At 40.6% G+C, this 20,037-nt stretch overlaps 1 protein-coding gene across 8 annotated transcripts in view; it reads left to right on the top strand.

The window, feature by feature from the left end:
* Positions 1-20,037, top strand: part of DIP2A (disco interacting protein 2 homolog A) — a 241,219-nt gene that overhangs the window by 110,643 nt on the left and 110,539 nt on the right. For 6 of the 8 annotated variants that reach the window (XR_013347437.1, XM_077829456.1, XM_077829455.1 and 3 more), the window contains exon 3: positions 13,107-13,226. The exons of the other annotated variants lie outside the window; for them this stretch is intronic. Coding sequence is in view for 5 of the 6 variants with exons in the window: in XM_077829456.1 (XP_077685582.1) it covers positions 13,107-13,226 (120 nt within the window). In the remaining variant the exon portion in view is untranslated. The remainder of the gene's footprint in view (positions 1-13,106; positions 13,227-20,037) is intronic. 8 annotated transcript variants of the gene reach the window in all.

Here is a 20,037-nt window from a genome sequence, read left to right as displayed (position 1 = left end):
GGCTGATACAAACATGTAGGGTCGAAGCCAGGATCCAGGAATGGCATTCAGGAATTCTAACAGCTGGAGAAGGTGGGGAGTTGGGCTGTTCACCAGTGTGTTGCCCTTAAATCTTGCTAATTGGGGCCCTTCTCACCTTCTGTAACTGCATCTGTTGTTTGTTATTATTTATTTGTATTACTGCAGCATCTAGCAGCGCTAGCCATGGACCAGGACCTCGTTGTTCCGGGGGCTGTACACAAACAGTGCAAAAAGAAGGCCTATGCTCCAAGGAGATTACAGTCTAAATGTAAGATAAGAGACAAAAGAGGGATACAGACAGATAGGGAGCACGAGGAAATAGAGGCTGCACTGATCAGCATGTTAGGCAGTAGCATCTGCACACCAGCAGCCTAACTGTTGTATGGTTTTGTCGGGATCATGGCAAATGAGAGTTCTGAGGCAGAACTTGAAGGCGGATAATGAAGTTAGCTTTGTAGATTTTCACAGGGAATGAATGCCTCCATAATGTGAGGGACAGCATGGGAGAAAGCACAAAGGTGCTTGTTTAAAACATAACAAGTGGGCAATGGAGACTGGAATCAGGGGCTGAACCAGGTGAGCGTTCATTAGTGAATGAAAGATGATTGGGTGTTTGACCAGGAAGGGCTTTGAAAATGGGTGGGCGGTATGGTCAAAGCAGTGGGCCAGGAAAATGATTTTTGTAGCAGCATTCTGAACAGATATGAGCAGGACATGATTGCATTTGTCAAGGCCAGAGAGAAGGATGCTGCGGATGGGCGTTTTAGCTGTGGATGAGTAAGAAATGCTGGAATTTAGGGATGCTATGCAAAAAAAAATTGACAAGATTTACACAGCCTGGATATGAGGACCTAGTGAGGGGTCCAAGTTGAAGATGATACCTAGGTTACGGGCCTGAGTGACAGACACAATTATGGCGTTGCTGACAGCGATCAAGAAAAGAAGGTAGCAGCAAGCGTTTGGGTGGATGGGATTAGGAGCTCTGTGTTAGCCATGGTGAGTTTGAGCTGACGGGTCAACATTCATGAGGAGATGGCAGAGACTGGGCCTGAGATTTTTGTTTTCACAGGAGACAGGTCTGGAATAGGGAGGTAAATTTGTGAGCTGTCAACCTGGTAAGGGTAGTTGAATTTGTGTGTACAGATAAAATAAGGTACCCAGGTTTACCCAGAGACAAGGTAATAGGGTTAGGTCTCTGGCTAGTGTCTGGTAAATTCAAGCATGGATAACAAATTCTTAATGAATTTTAGAGGCTGTGTTTTACTCATTCATTTTCCCACAGTTCTCTATCTCTTGATGCTGCTGTGGTAGATCAGTCTTGTGCCCCTCAGTTGAAGGCAAGGGAGTGTTGAAACTTTCCCAGAAAGAAGATTTCACGCGTGGTGCCTGAGACAAATAAATGAATGAGCAATAGTATAGCAATTATATTGGGCCCAGACACCCACATTGAAGGGGGCGTTATTTTTAAATCTAGCTTCCCTGAGAGAGAGAACCGGTGATAAGCATGTGGTAGTGTACCTGGGTCCCAGTCTGAGTGGAATAATCATGACGTTCAATCCTGAGACAGGTAAGGCCCAGAGGCCTATCATCTTTGCTAGGTGTGTGCAGGAGAGACCAAAAGGTGGGCAGACGTGCAGCTAGTCCTGGAACTGACACACCCAGGTTTCAGTCCTTTGAGAATAGGTCCTGTATCCATTAGTTCTCCAGCTCTCACAAAGTTCCTGCAACAAGTCAGGGACATCAAGACCGGATATTTCTAATGTAAAAACTTAACATTACTGTCTCATTTTGCAACAAACAAAAGTGCACGTTTCTTGCTTACAGTTCTGTTGTGACTGTTCATATCTAAAAATCACTTTAAAGGAGTAGAGAGCATGAGACAGTTTGCCTAAGGGGGGTGTGTGTGTTCTGTGGGTGTGTACAGGTTTTGGAATAAATAAATGGCAATTATATAGAAAATTGGTGTGAATAAAATGGCTTTAATATAGTAAAATAGGTCACTCAAAGGTAAATATTGGTAGTTCTCTAAATTTAGGTTGCCCCCACAATTTTCATAACAAAAGTTGTGGGGTGCCACAGTAAATTACAAAACTGGGCTATCATTGTTTTATCATCGGCTTTCTTTCTCCTTCCCTCTGCAGTACATTGAACCCCTCTCCTTTATTTTTTCTGTTTTGCTCCTATTTTAATTTAGAGCTAGGTTGACAGCTGCAGGAAGACTTAAAGGTGACATGTGAAGGGGGAAATGGCTTTTTGCCTCTTACTTTGCTTCCTTGTGTTTAAAGAAATCTTAAAATGTCTCCTCCCCCTGAAAAAACCCAAACAGGCAATTTTATTTTATATTTTATGTCTAGGGCCCTCTATATCCTATCCCTACCCTCCAGCGTATCTACCACTTCTCCCAGTTTAGTGTCATCTGCAAACTTGCTGAGGGTGCAATCCACACCATCCTCCAGATCATTTATGAAGATATTGAACAAAACCGGCCCGTGGACCAACCCTTGGGGCACTCCACTTGATACCGGCTGCAAGCTAGACATGGAGCCATCGATCACTGCCCGTTGATCCCGACAATCTAGCCAACTTTCTATCCACCTTATAGTCCATTCATCCAGCACATATTTCTTTAACTTGCTGGCAAGAATACTGTGGGAGACAGTGTCAAAAGCTTTGCTAAAGTCAAGGAACAACATGTCCACTGCTTTCCCCTCATCCACAGAGCCAGTTATCTCGTCATAGAAGACAATTAGATTAGTCAGGCATGACTTTCCCTTGGTGAATCCATGCTGACTGTTCCTGATCACTTTCCTCTCGTCTAAGTGCTTCAGAACTGATTCCTTGAGGACCTGCTCCATGATTTTTCCAGGGACTGAGGTGAGGCTGACTGGCCTGTAGTTCCCAGGATCCTCCTTCTTCCCTTTTTTAAAGATGGGCACTACATTAGCCTTTTTCCAGTCGTCCGGGACTTCCCCGGATCGCCATGAGTTTTCAAAGATAGTGGCAAATGGCTCTGCAATCACATTTGCCAACTCCTTTAGCACTCTCGGATGCAACACATCCGGCCCCATGGACTTGTGCTCGTCCAGCTTTTCTAAATAGTCCCGAACCACTTCTTTCTCCACAGAGAGCTGGTCACCTCCTCCCCATGCTGTGCTGCCCAGTGCAGTAGTCTGGGAGCTGACCTTGTTCGTGAAGACAGAAGCAAAAAAAGCATTGAGTACATTAGCTTTTTCCACATCCTCTGTCACTAGGTTGCTTGAGGTGTTCCATCTATACCTCAAAGATCTTGGGCTCCAGACAGAATACATCAGTGGAAGCCACTACCCACAGCTATCTCTTTGGCCTGTGAAAAGAAGTACTGAGCAGGAGGGCACCATAAGTTTAAATCTCAGCATGTCCACTTACTGGTATTAATGATTCTGTGTACTTCACAGTTCTTAATATCAAGCAAGGCTTTATAACTCTGAACTTGGGAGGGAGGCAAGTATTCTCTCCATTTTACAGACTGAGTAACAGATGTTGCACAATGTCACTTCAGACAGAGTATGCAGTAAGATGCCATCTCTGATGTGGCAGACTCACACCTCACCCACAATCGTGCTGCCTTTAAGAATGAATGCACCAAATCTGTGTGCTTGGCTATGCTGTCTATAATCACTAGACTCCACTCCCTGCTAGGAACAGAACCCAGGGATCTTGATTCCCAACATTCCACTTCTGTGTAGCGAATATTTGTGTAAACCACGAAGGCTCCTGAGCCCCAAACCGTGGACAGTGGTCCAGCCCAAGGCCATGAGAGAAAAGATGATTCTGGGCCCGAAAGACCTTTGAGGCTGTGACAGAAATCATTTTTGTCTTTTGTTTGGACTCTTGTTTGTCTTCGGAAGGGGAACTTTACAATGTAGCCAAAGGGCCAGTGCACCCTAACACCTCAAGCCATTCTACCATTGGGCAGAGCAGAAAGGAAACAGAATTGCAGAGCACAAGAAATCCAGACAAAAAAAACAGAGTGAAGGATTCAGGAAGCCTATCATGGTACAAGCATGAAGGATAAAGAGCTCAAATCCTCACCACAATGCGTGCAACAGATTTTTGACGAAAGACTGACAGAAAGGTGAACTCTTTGTGAGCTGAAGAAAATGTAAGGCTAGGTTCATGAAAGTAAAACCAATTTCTCCAGAAAAGCTAACTCATTAATTCAGATGAGCATGGATACCAACATTAAGATACCTTATATCAGAAACATGCTTTCCTCAACCTTGCAAATCTGCATGGAAATTTACCAGACAACATGCGCCATGCTATTCTAATGATACTATGAAGACAGATGACTCAAAAGTTAATTTGTGGGTCAGAGCTAAGGTTGTTGCAGTGTAATTAAATATACATTAATGCATTTAACATCATAAGATCCCTGTAAGGTAAAGATTTTCCCAAGATCACACAGGAAGTCTGTGGCACAGGTGAGAATTGAACCCAGGTTTCCTGAATCAAAAGTCAATGCCTTAACCACAAGATCATTACTACCACCCTTCAAGAAAAGTGTACACAAAGAGTAAGGTATTGAACTGTGAGTTAAAGATGCCAACATTAAATCTACAAAAAACAAGGCCGTTTATTATGCTGCATTGCATTTTTGCTTTGGTTTAGAATTAAATATAATCGGTATTGCTTTTGAGTTATGGCACTAACATTTATTTAATTTGCCAATGAGATCTTTTCTTCTGCTGAAAATGTCTCAGAACACAATAGATGACAATAATGTCTACCAGCTACTTCAAAAGACCGTGTGCCAGAAGAACCCTGCTCTGTAAACCTGGCTGAACGGTTAATTTACTGTTGTGCTGAGCAAATCACTTTACTTGCTTGTCCCTCAGTTAAGCTAGCTGGACATTTTGGTTTAAAAACACACTGGGGAACCACACTGAAAACCAGATGCTGTACAGAGCTGTTCACAGATAGAAGCTAAATCAACTTTAAATAAAACAATCAAAGTATTAGTATCTGAGATACATCTTCAACACTCTTGATCTATCATCACTACCTCTCTAGCCTTTTAGATATATCCCAAAGCTAAAGAGAGTGGAAAGTCACCTTCCAAGCCCAATAGGTGAATAAATCTAATTAGTTGAGAAGTCTCATCCTACAAAGGATAGGATTACAATTGAATGGGACCAAGATTTAAATATTTTCTTCCTCCAATGGTTAGGAATAAATTTATGAATTTAATTGAGCTATGTTAGGATATAGATATTCAGGCCTGTTGATAAAGGCCTGTACTCGAAGAATTTAGGTGTATTCTTATCACTTGGCTAGTTATAGAGATATAAAAGAAAGAATCAAAATCACTGTCTGCCGGTGTAAGGTCCTTCTCTTATTGTGACAGTCTGAGGCCCTGTGCTTAGGCTACGATCTTTGGCTAAGCAGCAGAGGCAGCCATAAACTGGGAAGCCACCGGTCACATCCTTACATTCCAAACTAGTCACACTGAAATAAGGGCTGGGCTGTTAGGAATACAATCCTGTCCTGATGGTGCCTATCATCTCCAGAGAAAGGGAAGTGCCTAGAAAATGTAAAAGGAAACTTAGTTTGATAGCATCCTGTCTGGCAAGAACTCACTTATCAATAGCTGGGATGTGAAATCCTCACTTCTGTATTGTTTTGTCATTATAGTTCCCACTTTGTTATTGTTTGTCTGTATAATCTCTGTCTGGTTCTGTGATTGTTCCTGTCTGCTGCATAATTAATTTTGCTGGGTGTAAACTAATTGAGGTGGTGGGATATAACTGGTTACATAATCATGTTACAATATGTTAGGATTGGTTAGTTACATTTCAGGAAAATGATTGGTTAAGGTATAGCTAAGCAGAACTCAAGTTTTACTATATAGTGTGCAGTCAATCAGGAAGTGAGGGGGTGAGTGTGTGCATGGGGGAGATGGGAACAGGGAATGGGAGTAAGGAAATTGGAATCATGTTTTGCTGAGGGCAGGAATGTGAACAGGGACACAGGTGTAAGGCTCTGTGGTGTCAGAGCTGGGAAGGGGGACACTAAGGAAGGAAACTGGAAACATGCTTGCTGGAAGTTCACCCCAATAAACATCGAATTGTTTGCACCTTTGGACTTTGGGTATTGTTGCTCTGTTCATGCGAGAAGGACCAGGGAAGTAAGTGGGTGAAGGAATAAGCCCCCTAACTACCTATCTTATTTCCTGTGATTTTATTTTATATAGGTCAATGTAATGATCAGATTTCACTGGTCATGAATTAATCTCCTACTCAGGGAGGATTGGTGGTCACATTTCTTCTAATGAAAGTAGAGAGAAAATGCCTGGTTTAGCCTACCTGCAATGAGATGTACTGGGTTTCAAATTCTGAAAGTGAAAAACAATTCATCCTCTAATTATGTAGATTGTTTTAATTTGGGTTATATAGTTCTCAGTTTGTAATCTTTTCAGAATAAAGACCACGTCTACCTTTATGCTGGAACAGCACTAAGGAGAATGGAGAAATGATCTTGATCAGTGCCTCTGAGTTACCATATTAGAAATATTACATAGCAATAATAATAAATAGTCTAATTTGATATTTAATGTTCTATCAAGTAGAGCTGGGTGAAATTTTTTTTGGTGAATAGAAAATTTGCTGAAGTGATTTTTTGGGAGACAAACGACTAGCAAATTCAGCAAAAAAGAAATGACATATTGAATTGACATGTTTGATTCTTCATTTTGGTGAGGAAAAATCAAACAAATGTAATTTTGGTTACAAACAAATTTTTTAAATGGATTTTTCAGTTTGTCTATTGAACTGAAAAATCAATTATTTGCTCAGTTGTACTATTAAGTTGCCCGGTAAGGTCCATTGGAGTCTGTAGCCATTCAAATTGGAGGATTGGGCCAAAAGAAATCTGATGAGGTTCAACAAGGACAAGTGCAGAGTCCTGCACTTAGGACGGAAGAATCCCATGCATCGCTGCAGATTAGGGACCGAATGGCTCGGAAGCAGTTCTGCAGAAAAGGACCTAGGGGTTACAGTGGACGAGAAGCTGGATATGAGTCAACAGTGTGCCCTTGTTGCCAAGAAGGCCAATGGCATTTTGGGATGTATATGTAGGGGCATTGCCAGCAGATCGAGGGACGTGATCGTTCCCCTCTATTCGACATTGGTGAGGCCTCATCTGGAGTACTGTGTCCAGTTCTGGGCCCTACACTACAAGAAGGATGTGGAAAAACTGGAAAACGTCCAGCAGAGGGCAACAAAAATTATTAGGGGACTGGAACACATGAGTTATGAGGAGAGGCTGAGGGAACTGGGATTTAGTCTGCAGAAGAGAAGAATGAGGGGGGATTTGATAGCTGCCTTCAACTACCTGAAAGGGGGGTTCCAAAGAGGATAGATCTAGACTGTTCTCAGTGGTAGCAGATGACAGAACAAGGAGTAATGGTCTCAAGTTGCAGTGGGGGAGGTTTAGGTTGGATATTAGGAAAAACTTTTTCACTAGGAGGGTGATGAAACACTGGAATGTGTTACCCCTAGGGAGGTGGTGGAATCGCCTTCCTTTGAGGTTTTTAAGGTCAGGCTTGACAAAGCCCTGGCTGGGATGATTTCGCTGGAGATTGGTCCTGCTTTGAGCAGGGGGTTGGACTAGATGACCTCCTGAGGTCCCTTCCAACCCTGATATTCTATGATTCTGAGGTCAGTGGGACTGGATCATGGTCAGTGCAGATGGAATGTTCTAAAATTTTAGCAGCAAGCCTCTGAGAAGTTTTACTGAGCACCTGCAAACGGCAGTTTTCAGAGACTTGTAACTTTGCCAGATTTTGGTGGATTTTTCATGACCATAACAGAAAGCATCTCTCTGACCCTACCACTGTCTCCCCACTAACCTTCAAGTTCCTGCTCCAAAGCATGGAGGCTCAAGGACTTTTCAAAGAAACATTTGGAAGGTTTATTAACCTTAAGGGAAAATAAGTTGTTTTGCTAATTTCATTCACAGAAATGCCTGACTTATTTTGCTGAAACTTTCCAAAAAAATAAAGTATCAGCCTGAGGCTGAGACACCCATTAAGAATTTCAGACCAAATGGTTAACATTTGGCAAAATTGTAAGTAACTGAAAACAGGGAGTTAGAATGACCAGTGGTAGGCCTACCAGTTCCACATATAAGGTAGAAAATCAGTAAAGGACAAAACCATTTCTTTTGGATTTGCAGTTCATCTCTTATTTTCTAACCAAGATGACTAGTATTATAGTAGGTCTTGCCTTTCATATTTTTGTTTTTTTCCTAACTCAAGCACGTCATCCTTTCTGAGCAAAACAAATTATTAGCTATTAGACAGCAAATACAAAACCAGAAATTGTAGGGTACAAGATATGATTTATGCTATGCTCTTAACAGAGGCATACATAAGGAAAGAAGTTGATGTAGAGCAGGTGGTTTGGTCAAGAGGATGAGAAGTATGTCAGTTTTGGATAGTAAGACACTAAGAATATTACGTTTCAAGAAAATGAACTTAAATTCACTTTGGTAAGCTGAGGCAGAACAGCTGGCATACTTACATAAAACTCTGAAAACTCACTGTCAGTGTAGATGTGAAGGCCAGATATTCAAAAGTCTTCAAAAAACCTTCCTGGAGAAGACCACTTGCATAAATGCTGGAAGATCTCTTGTGTCCTTGTGTAAGATAAAAATATCACAAATATTTTTCTCTCCTTTTGTGCTTTTCTGTAAGTATATTAATATTTCCTCAGTAGGAGTTGTTACCTGCTTTCTTATGAGTCCAAGCATGAGTGTATCAAAAGCTTCTTTCCTCCAACATCTGGATTTTGAGAGAGTTTATCTTTAGTTCTAAAGAGACTAGGACTAGGTTGGAAAAGAAAAGAGTACGGGAGACATAGATAAGAGATACTCTATGTAAAATAATGACATACAGGGTAGGACAAATGAGTGCTCAGAGTTGCTTTGATACAAGAACAAGAATTTGTTCTGGCAGCACATTTTTACGTGGGTCAGAGGAAATATCACACCATGTGATATTAAGGCAAATAGCCTAGTAAACATTAAAAATGTATCCGCAGTTATACAAGTAAGGATAAAATACTACTTCAAAGTATAAACTGGTCACCTGGTGGTGGTAGGGAGAAAATTGCTCTCATGATGTAGCATTGCACAGGTTATGGTGGTTATGCTTTCTTTTGAAGAATTTACTGTTCTTCATTATCAGAGACAGAGCAAACTAAATGGATCGTTGTTTTGTTCATTTATATTTTGTTCTGGCATCCCGTTGCTTTCCGTGAAGAAACTGAGGACTTGAATTAATGATATTTTTTTTAGATTTTGGTTTTATAGCTTTTGACAAAGCTTCTGTAGTAGATGAGAGGATAAAAGCATTAAGTGAAAGCATTCAGTTCAAAGTTGGGAGTTTCCCTGTAGATTTTAGTAGTAGTTAAAAGTGCAAGAACTCGTCTTCTGGGAGAGGGGTTTACTAGTTGTTGTTGAAGTTTGGGTCTCTGATTTGGTTGACCATTTTGTCCTTTTATTTGTCAGCAAGTAGGGATTGTTGGTCTCCACTGAGTTTCCCTTGGAGATGTTACAGGGATCTTATAAAATATGAATCTTCTCGGTACTGCTCTTTTACATTGACTCTGATTACACACACTTACATTCTTCATCCCTGCCTGCTGTCATCCTTGCATAATCTGGCTGCCTTATTTGTGGAATTGCTTGGGAGAGGAAGGAACACTTTTCTGTTTTTATTTTGAAAATAAGGAAATATCAGATTGTTCTTTCAGTTTACTGTGGTGCAGGGTTGACTTACTGTAGAATTAAGACTGACTAAGTCTTAAATTACTTTTGTGGCAGAGATCTATTTCCTGTTAAGTAAATGATTTTCAGATAATAGGATAGATTTGATCCCTACCTAGTTGATTTTAGGATGAAGTATGTATCTTAGTGCTGGGCAATTCACACCTTTTCTCTTGTTCGCAGTGTTAGTTGCAGCTGTGTGTGTCCCAGGATATTGGAGATACAATGTGGGTGAGGTAATATCTTTTATTGTCCCAACTTCTGTTGAGAGAGATAAGCTTTCAAGCCACACAGAGCTCGTCTTCAGACTGGGAAAGGTACTCACAGCGACACCGCAAAATGCAAGGTGAAACATATTGTTCAGCATAAGTAGTTAGTGCATATTGTAAGGGACCGTTCAAGGTAGACACCACATCCCCACTGACCATCATAACAAAAAAGAATCATCTGACTGGATGCCACAGAGCGGATGAAACACTCTTGATCATTACACTGATTGCTTCAGGGAAAAAAGTTGATCGTAAAATCCTTAACAAACATCACATTCACCATAATCTCCCCACTGCTGAGAGGACAGCCCTATAGTCCCTGAAATCTAACCACCAGATAGTGATCAAACCAGCAAAGGGGCCCCATTGTAGTCCTCAACTGTGATGATTAAGTTAACGAGGCCAACGAACAACTCTCTGACACCAGCTAAAATATAGAACTCACAGAAGACCCCACGCCATAGTTTACCCAGGAATTTAATGATATCATCAAATCCTTCCCCAAACAAATGAAGAGAAACTCTACAAACTCATCCCCCATGAACTCATCCCAGGGACCTTCTGTATACTTCCTAAGATATACAAACAAGGGAATCCAAACAGACGCATCATATCTGGCCATGGCACCCTTACTGAAGGAATATTGGGATTCATAAAATCCATCCTAAACTGCTTACCACACAAAGGGCCAGCTTCCTCCAGGACACAACTGACTTCCTGTACAAACTCCGCAACATTAACAAGCTGCCTCAGAACACCATCTTTGCCACTATGGATGTCTCTTCCCTATACACCAACATCCCTCACAATGACAGCATAGCTGTCTGCCTCAAATATTTACAAGTCAATGGACAACTCTCGAATATCCAACCCAAACATGTCGCCAAACTCATCCATTTCTTCCTCACTCGTAGCTATTTTACATTCACCAGCAAACACTTTGTGTACTAGGATGGCTTCCCAATATGCCAACCTCTTCATGGGCCACCTTGAAGAAGAATTTCTCGACAAATGCACCAGGAAACCAGTGATATCCCTGAGATTATATATCAAGGATATTTTCATCCTCAGGACAGACGCCTTAAGCGCCTTCATAGATTTCCACCACAACTTCAAACAACCACCAGCCATCCATCAAACACTCTCTGGAACGCTCCAACAGTACCATCAACTTCTTGGACACCACAATGAGCTTCAACAGTGGAACCCTATAGATCACCATATACAAGAAACTCATGGATCCCCACATCTACCTTCTTAGATCCAGTAACCAGTCCAAACATACCAAGCAGTCTGTTTATCTACAGCCAGGCACTCAAATACCACAGAATATGCTCTGAGAAGAAAGTCCATGATATACATCTTAACACACTTAAAACCGCCTTCACCAAACAAGGACACTACACCAGAGAAGTAGATCGTACATGGAATGTACCATCCAAATACCCTAAGAGAACCTGCTTCAATACAGAAATAAAAACCCTTCTGACCACGCACCCCTACTTGTCACCTGTCACCCCACACTGGAACCCATATGGGGTATTGTCAAACAAATACAACCCATAGCCCATCCTGAAAAAAATCTTTCCTGACCCCCCTCCTCTGGTCTTGAAACAGTCCCCCAGCATCTCCAGCTCATCATCAGAAGCAGGATCCCCACAGACCAGAACACACCAACTCAAAGTAGCACCAGACCCTGCCAGACCAACAGATGCAAATCCTGCAGACATATCTCCAATGCTACAATGATCAACATCCACTCTCCCCTCCCCCCCCCCACCACCTCACCTTTCAAGATCCGTGTATCCTATACATGCCTATAACATGTGGTGTACCTCATCCAGTGCACTAAATGCTCCAGCAACAGCTTTGTGGGTGAAATCAGACAATCGTGTGCTCAAATGAATTCACACAGGAAAATGTTCAGACAAAACCATCCTGTCACCTGTGGTTGAATGCATCTCACAAAGCAATCACTCTATATCTGACCTCTCAGTCCTTTATCCTCAGAGGAAATCTGCACACCACTTTTTCATAAGATGACCCTGTGAGCTTAAATTCATGACTCTGCTAGATACTGAAAATCATAGCCTGAACTGGATTTACAGCTTATTATAACAGTCTGTAACCCATTAATCCTCCTTTTTGTCCTATAACTGCAGAGGTGTTAATGGGCCACGCTACCTTGAATGGTCCCTTACAATATGTACTAAGTACTTATGCTGAACAATCTGCTCCACCTTGAATTTTGCTGTGATGCTGGGAGTACCTTTACCGGATCTGAAGAAGAGCTCTGTGTAACTCAAAAGCTTGTCTTTCTCACCAACACAAGTTGATCCAATAAAAGATATTCCCTCTCACACACACACACGTGTCTCAGCTTTTTTCTTGACATTTTACAATAAGTTCTTTCAGCCCATTTGGACGATCTGTGACGCAGAATAATTTATTAGGAGAAATCATTTCTGGGATTTAGATCTGCCTGTCCCATCTTTCCATGAACTTGTCTTTGGACTAGCATGAAGGCACTACTTTTGATAAGCACTCTTTACACTATGCTGTTGATCGAAGTAGTTGTATTTTCAGTTGTTTAGAAATGTTGGATAGTTTTGGGTAAAATAATAATCAGTTCAGATTGATGGATTTGAGTCATAGAAACTGAAGCTGCAGGTAAGAAAATTAGATTTTTTTTTAATATTGACTGAGTTATATTTCAGTTCTGCTTTACAGATAGGTTGCATGAATTAACGTTTGTGAGTCAGCATCAGACTTTGTAAAAATACTTCAGCTATTGGAATTTAATTAAATATCCTTTTTCATTGTAACCTGTGGTAATAGTTTTTAAACCTGGCTCTTGGATGGTATAGTTTACTTTTTCTAAAAAAAAAAAAAAAAAAAAAAAAAAGTAGGTCTCTTTGTAGTGGGAGATACAAGCATTCATACGTCACTGGCCAGATACTGTCTGTTAGTAGATGTGAATTGTTTACATGAGGTGGAATTGTATTTCAGGTGTAGATCCATCCCTGCAAGCAGAGAACAGAATCCCAGGCTCTTCACAGGCTACAGCTGCTGTATCTAAACAGCAAAAATCACGGTCTACCAACTCCAGAGATGAGCGCTTCCGATCTGGTAAGGAAAATCTATGCAGCTAAAACAAAATGGGTGCCCCAACAGTATCGTTACACCCATAAAGAGGTACAGATATTATGCTTAAGGGGCCAAGTGAAGTGCATTCCATATTGGAAGAAGGCAAGATATGAGGAAATGTGTCCAAGCAGCTGTGCTGTATGTACACACAGGCAATGCTTGGCCAACTCCAAAGTGGAGAAAATGATTGGGGAAGAAAGAAAATCATAAACACATTCTGATGTTTTCCTTGTTATGGACTTAAACCATGCTTAACAATTTCCTCTCGTCAGCCGGTCCTGCTTCCTATCATTGGTGCTAATTTTTCCAGGGCTGTGATTTTTTTTTTTCACATAAGGGTTATAGAATTACCATATTTACCAAAGTTCTCTTTCAAACGTTTCCTGACTTGAAGCAAATACACACAAGAAAGGGAAGCATCACAATGGATATTCTACATGAACTTTTAAACATGCTTCAGTGCAACAAAGAAACCTGTTTTTGGAAATTTCTATGAAAATATCCATATCCTCCTCATATCCTGCTTCCATTGTTACTGCTCAGGTGGCTAAAATACATTGTGTTTTGATGTGAAATTCCTTCTCACAATACTGAGAAAGGTAGGTGCTTTTTGGAAGCAGTCATCTGGTAAGTCTGTCCACGAGGTTCTAACTAGAATGCTATTTCGGTGTGCTGTTGAGGGTAACTACATGTCCCAGGACTGGGGAGGAAGGAGCAAATGGCTGCATAATCTAAATTTTTGAAGTAATATCCTACTAATCCTTGGGTCGCCTTGCTTTTAACTGCTTGGCACCCCTACTTATGGATTCACATTTTTACTGCTGGCATTCCCATTGAGAAAACCCTGCTCTTAAAATCAAGGCATTACATCTCCATGGTTTGTTTTTTGAATAATCCAAGGGTTGGTGGGATCTTTTGTGTGTTTTGGGTAGCATGTGCAAGGGCTTTTAGGAAAGATATGTGCTATCCAAAGAATAGATTTTCTGAAGTTTGGGGATGAGCATAATAATAAATATCAATGAGAATTAATTAAATGGGATACTTAACCTTAACTTTAATATATAATTTAGTCATTTGCTTTAAATTCCATCTCTTTTGTGTATCAGACTTATTTGCAATATAATTTTACTATCCGCAAACCAAGTGTTTTATGTGTGTCTAAAAATACACTGTAGAGGAAGCCTGTCATTGGTTAATGTGGAGAAAAGGACAAACTAGGGCAGCAACTATGAGAGGGCCTTTTGTGTCTAAAGGTGTTGGTAGTACAATAAAAAGATTCTGTATTGTGTGGAAGGGTTTAGCATAGAAACATTGACAGTAGAACCTCAGAGTTCCAAACCCCTCGGGAATGGAGGTGGTTTGTAACTGAACAAAACGTTAAAGTTGTTCTTTCAAAAGTTTATAATTCAACGTTGACTTAATGCACTTTTGAAACTTTACTATGCAGAAGACAAATGCAGGTTTTAACCATCTTAATTTAAATGAAACAAGCACAGAGTTTCCTTACCTTGTCAAATCTTGTTTTAAATCTTTCCCTTTATTTTTTTTAGTAGTTTACGTTTAACACAGTACTGTACTGTATTTACCCCTTCCCCCCCCCCGATTGTGTACTTTCGGTTCCGAATGAGATGTGTGGTTGACTGGTCAGTTCATAACTCTGGTGTGCATAACTCTGAGGTTCTACTGTATTCCCACTGTTAATGGTTATTGGGGTAGTCTTGAGAAGAATTTCAGCTTGCATACATATATATCAGATTTCAGAGTAACAGCCGTGTTAGTCAGTATTCGTGAAAAGAAAAGGTGTACTTGTGGCACCTTAGAGACTAACCAATTTATTTGAGCATAAGCTTTCGTGAGCTACAGCTCACTTCATCGGATGCAGTGAAGTGAGCTGTAGCTCACGAAAGCTTATGCTCAAATAAATTGGTTAGTCTCTAAGGTGCCACAAGTACTCCTTTTCTTTATACATATATATCAGTAAGTGAACACTCTTTCAGAGAACAGTCATACTAGCTGCCACTGCTGTTCCTCTTCTTTGTTCCAAAAACTTCAGTTAGTATTTCTAGAGCAGTGTTCAAAATTGACTTTTAATTTAATTCCGTTAAACATTCTGCTGATGTTTATCACAATTTCTAAACCTAGCAAATCCTTTCTTTTTGAATTTCAAGTTTTCGGAGTGACCAGATTTTGAACAGTCAAGAAAAAGTCAGTCCTGTTTTGATGTGACTGCTGAATGAATGGTGCTTGTAACTTGGTTTTTATCTTTTGTGACAGTTACCGATCGCTGTCAGAGACACGATAATGTACTAGATGAATCCACTGGTCTCATCTAGTATGGCGATTACCATGATTAGGTTGTTTTCACTTTCTGCTATACCAACTAAAACTTATCCTTAAAATACCAGCAGGGAGTAATTCCTGTGTTTCAAAGCTTAAAATGTGGTGTTAGAGAGGAAAAATTCTCAGTTGGAATTTATGTAACTGGATTCTTTTGTCCCTGTGTGGTGTTTCAGAAGACCCTAGTATGCTAAGATGATACCAGATTCATTGTTAAAGGGCATGTCTTGATTTATATTCAGCTTATGGTACTGTTTAGCCATGTGCCCAGCCAAGATCATATAGACATGACATCTTTCAGAGGCCATGATTTTTTAGAATAAATCCAGAGAGCTTGCAAGCTCAGACCTGTGAAGCAAGCAGCTCCCTCCATCTTTAGTTTATTTTTATGACCAAAAGAGATAAAAGGACAAATGTGAGTGTATTTTGTCTTCATTTCCCCTGAGTTTTAATATTAACTGAGAAAATGTTATCCAGGCTTGTTCTATTTCCCACTCAGACAAGAAGTGCTGGTCTATGGGCTTGCTTTTAGTTTTGTTTGAAATACAGTAAAGAATTTTAGTTTAGTGGTTGTTGATTTAATTATCCTTCCCCAAAATGTTTCAGCCTGAATAACAACCAACATAATAAGATGAGGTTTTTTTTTCAAAGTGCACTCTTTACGTTAGCTAAAAGATGTAACTTATATGAGAGACCTTTGTGATGCTGCATCACAGAACCTTGTGGGGAGCATGTCTAATCAAAGTAGTGTTAAATGCCAGCGACAGATTCTACAACATTTGGGCTCCTGATGCCCCTAACAGTAGTAGAACTAAACTGGTATTAGCAGTGGGAGAAAAGTTTTGGAAAATTTCTCTCCTGTAGGAAAGACTTAGAGAAAATTGTTTCCATTGTGCTTGCATAGTACCAGAGCAGCCATAGATTCCTGCATTGAACCAAATGGCATGTTAATTGAACATTGGACTTTCCATATTGGATCTGACCAGCAATCCAATATTCTGACTCCAGCACCAGGTGCTTCAGAGGAAAGAATAAGGAACCACATGATAGATAATTGTGAAATAACCTGTGCAAAAGGGAAGTTTGTTTCTGACCACAGCCACTTAGTAGTTGGCCTGTGTCCTGAAATGTGACAGTCTCTCTTCCATTTCAATCTAACAACTGTAACTGTTGATGTTCATACATACATATTATCCTTGTTTAATTGCTGCTAAGTTCTTAGCTTCAGTAGTGTCTAAGCCAATTAGTTCCACATAGTTTAAGTTGTGTTTAAAAATTAAAAGGTATTTTTATCACTTTAAAATGTTGTTGCATTTTATATTACTCTGGATGTCCCCCTGTGCTAGTATAATAAGAAGGGTAAATAGGAGTTTCAAACTGACCTTCTGGGTACTGGTCTGCTCTCCATACTTCTGTCATATCCCCTCTCCTTTGTTTCCTTTCTAATTTATAGTCCTGATCTTTCTAATCTCTCCTGGTACCAAAGTCTTTATATGCCTCTACATGTTTTTTCTTGCCCTTCTTTGTACCCTTTCTATATATGCGGTATCTTTTTTAGGATGAGATGATTGAATGGAGCACAGTATTGCAGGTCAGGGATCTCTTTCTGGAGTCATGAGTTAAAATTGTTCCTCCTTATGGTCGTTACCTTGCACTTATATACAATTGAATCCATCTGCCAATTGCTAGCCTTAGGCAAGTCTTCCTATAGTTCCTGAGCCTTCTCTCATTCTGACTAACCTAAATAATTTTGTCCTCCACAGATTTTGCCACTTCACTGTTTCTTCCCCTTCTCCAGAAAATTAATGAATATATTAAATAGCACTGATCCTAATATGGGTCCTTAGTATTAGGTGCAGAAGTAGAAGGAAAAGAGAATGCACTGAAAATGTATAAAAAGATACACAATATATTTATAGGAAATAAGGGGGGAAATGGGCTGAGGGCATAAAAGGAAAGAAAATATCACACATCTTAGTTTTAAATTACTTTTAAAGCAGTAAATAGAAAATTGATTGACAGTATGTTTCAGTTAAATACCGTATACAACAACAGTTTTCTTTAAAATGGAAAAGGCTTTGCACAGGTTTTTTCCCTCTTTGGTTAGTAGGCTTGGCCCTCAGCTTAGTAAGCATTGCCATTACTGTCCTCTTTATCTGTTGGACACGGACTATTCCTACTTCTCGGGACAGTACCTGTTGAAACCAAGTCTCAGAGCAGCAGCCGGGTTAGTCTGTCTTCGCAAAAAGAACAGGAGGACTTGTGGCACCTTAGAGACTAACCAATTTATTTGAGCATAAGCTTTCGTGAGCTACAACTCGCTTCATCGGATGCATTCAGTGGAAAATACAATGGGGAGATTTATATACATAGAGAACATGAAACAATGGGTGTTACCATACACACTGTAAGGAGAGTGATCACTTAAGGTGAGCTATTACCAGCAGGAGAGCGGGGGGGCGCTAACCTTTTGTAGTGATAATCAAGGTGGGCCATTTCCAGCAGTTGACAAGAACGTCTGAGGAACAGTGGGGGGTGAGGGGGGGAATAAACATGGGGAAATAGTTTTACTTTGTGTAATGACCCATCCACTCCCAGTCTCTATTCAAGCCTAAGTTAATTGTATCCAGTTTGCAAATTAATTCCAATTCAGCAGTCTCTCATTGGAGTCTGTTTCTGAAGTTTTTTTTGTTGAAGAATTACCACTTTTAGGTCTGTAATCAAGTGACCAGAGAGATTGAAGTGTTCTCTGACTGGTTTTGGAATGTTATAATTCTTGACATCTGATTTGTGTCCATTTATTCTTTTACGTAGAGACTGTCCAGTTTGGCCAATGTACATGGCAGAGGGGCATTGCTGGCACAGGATGGCATATATCACATTGGTAGATGTGCAGGTGAACGAACCTCTGATCGTGTGGCTGAAGTGATTAGGCCCTATGATGGTGTCCCCTGAATAGATATGTGGACACAGTTGGCAACGGGCTTTGTTGCAAGGATAGGTTCCTGGGTTAGTGGTTCTGTTGTGTGGTTGCTGGTGAGTATTTGCTTCAGGTTGATGGGGGGCTGTCTGTAAGCAAGGACTGGCCTGTCTCCCAAGATCTGTGAGAGTGATGAGTCGTCCTTCAGGATAGGTTGTAGATCCTTGATGATGCGTTGGAGAGGTTTTAGTTGGGGGCTGAAGGTGATGGCTAGTGGCGTTCTGTTATTATCTTTGTTGGGCCTGTCCTGTAGTAGGTGATTTCTGGGTACTCTTCTGGCTCTGTCAGATAAACCAAATGAAAAATATCAATCAACTGAAGTTTACAAAGCAGACTAACTAGATGTTCCTTAACCACCATTGTAGGTTAAATTATTTTCATTTTGTTTAAAGTGTTTGGCAATGGTTTGATGAATAGACATTTTCATTTTATCTGGGTAGTCAGACTTGAAAACTTTGAGTGGGAATGGTTTCCTGGACGCTTGCATCTTTAAGGGCAGGAGCCAAATTTGCTATCCTAGAACACTGTTTCTCCAACATTATTCATAGAATCATCATCATTCTAGACCTTTTATTTTTTTGGTGATCAGAAGTGAACTTGATTTCATTTTCATTAGATAATATGGGAAAATTTTTCTTGTGGCAACATGTGGGAAAGAAATAAGGTGTGTCAAGGGAAGAGAAACCAATTACTTACTCTTTCTATCAGCCAAGTAAATTATGGCCCTGCCCAGTTGTTTTGTGGGGGCGAGACCTCTTAATTTTGAAAATAAAGATATTTCACGTAAGAAATAAATCTTATGTGGATATAGGAGGGAGGCTCAGGGAGTGATATTCAGGCTGAGGCTCGGGAGCTGCAAGTGGCTCTTTAATGTGTCTCCTGTGGTGCTTTGCAGTACATGACGACACTAGAACCCTGTGTGATTTGATTATTAACCAAACTCAGTTATTAAGCAATCAGGATGCTTTTTCTGTTATTAACCTACTGTAGAATACTTGGTCAGTCATTTTTCTGGGAGAAAGATATACTAATGAAACAATGAGGTCACGCTCCTGTGGCTCTTTTGGGTAATGTTGATCGCTAATTTAGCTTCTGAACCACTGAGGTCTGAGGGCTTGTCTACACCACGCAGCTTTTAGTGAGAAGGCTGCGTTGACACAGCCTTATCGCTAAAAGTCAGCATGTGTAAAGGCTCTTTTTTGGTACTTTGTCTGCACTTTTGCCGACAAAATACTTCCAGACCCGCGAGCGGCGTTAGGTTTGTCGGCAGGAGAGCGGTGCTGCTGATAAAGCCCCGTTCACGCTGCCACTTGTGGCAGCAAAACTTTTGTCTTTCGCGGGGGAGCTTTTTTAAGTCCCCATGAAAGAAAAAAGTTTTGTCGACAACTTCGCAGTGTAGACAGGCCCTGAGTATCACTGCGTTAAGGAGTTGAGAAGGCAGTAGAAGATTGTGGTTGTGATTGTGGCATTTATGAA

The sequence above is a fragment of the Eretmochelys imbricata genome, chromosome 11 (assembly GCF_965152235.1).
Source record: "Eretmochelys imbricata isolate rEreImb1 chromosome 11, rEreImb1.hap1, whole genome shotgun sequence".
NCBI classification, from domain to species: domain Eukaryota; kingdom Metazoa; phylum Chordata; order Testudines; family Cheloniidae; genus Eretmochelys; species Eretmochelys imbricata.
Note: the sequence above shows the minus strand (reverse complement) of the source record. Positions and strands in the feature narration are given on the sequence as shown.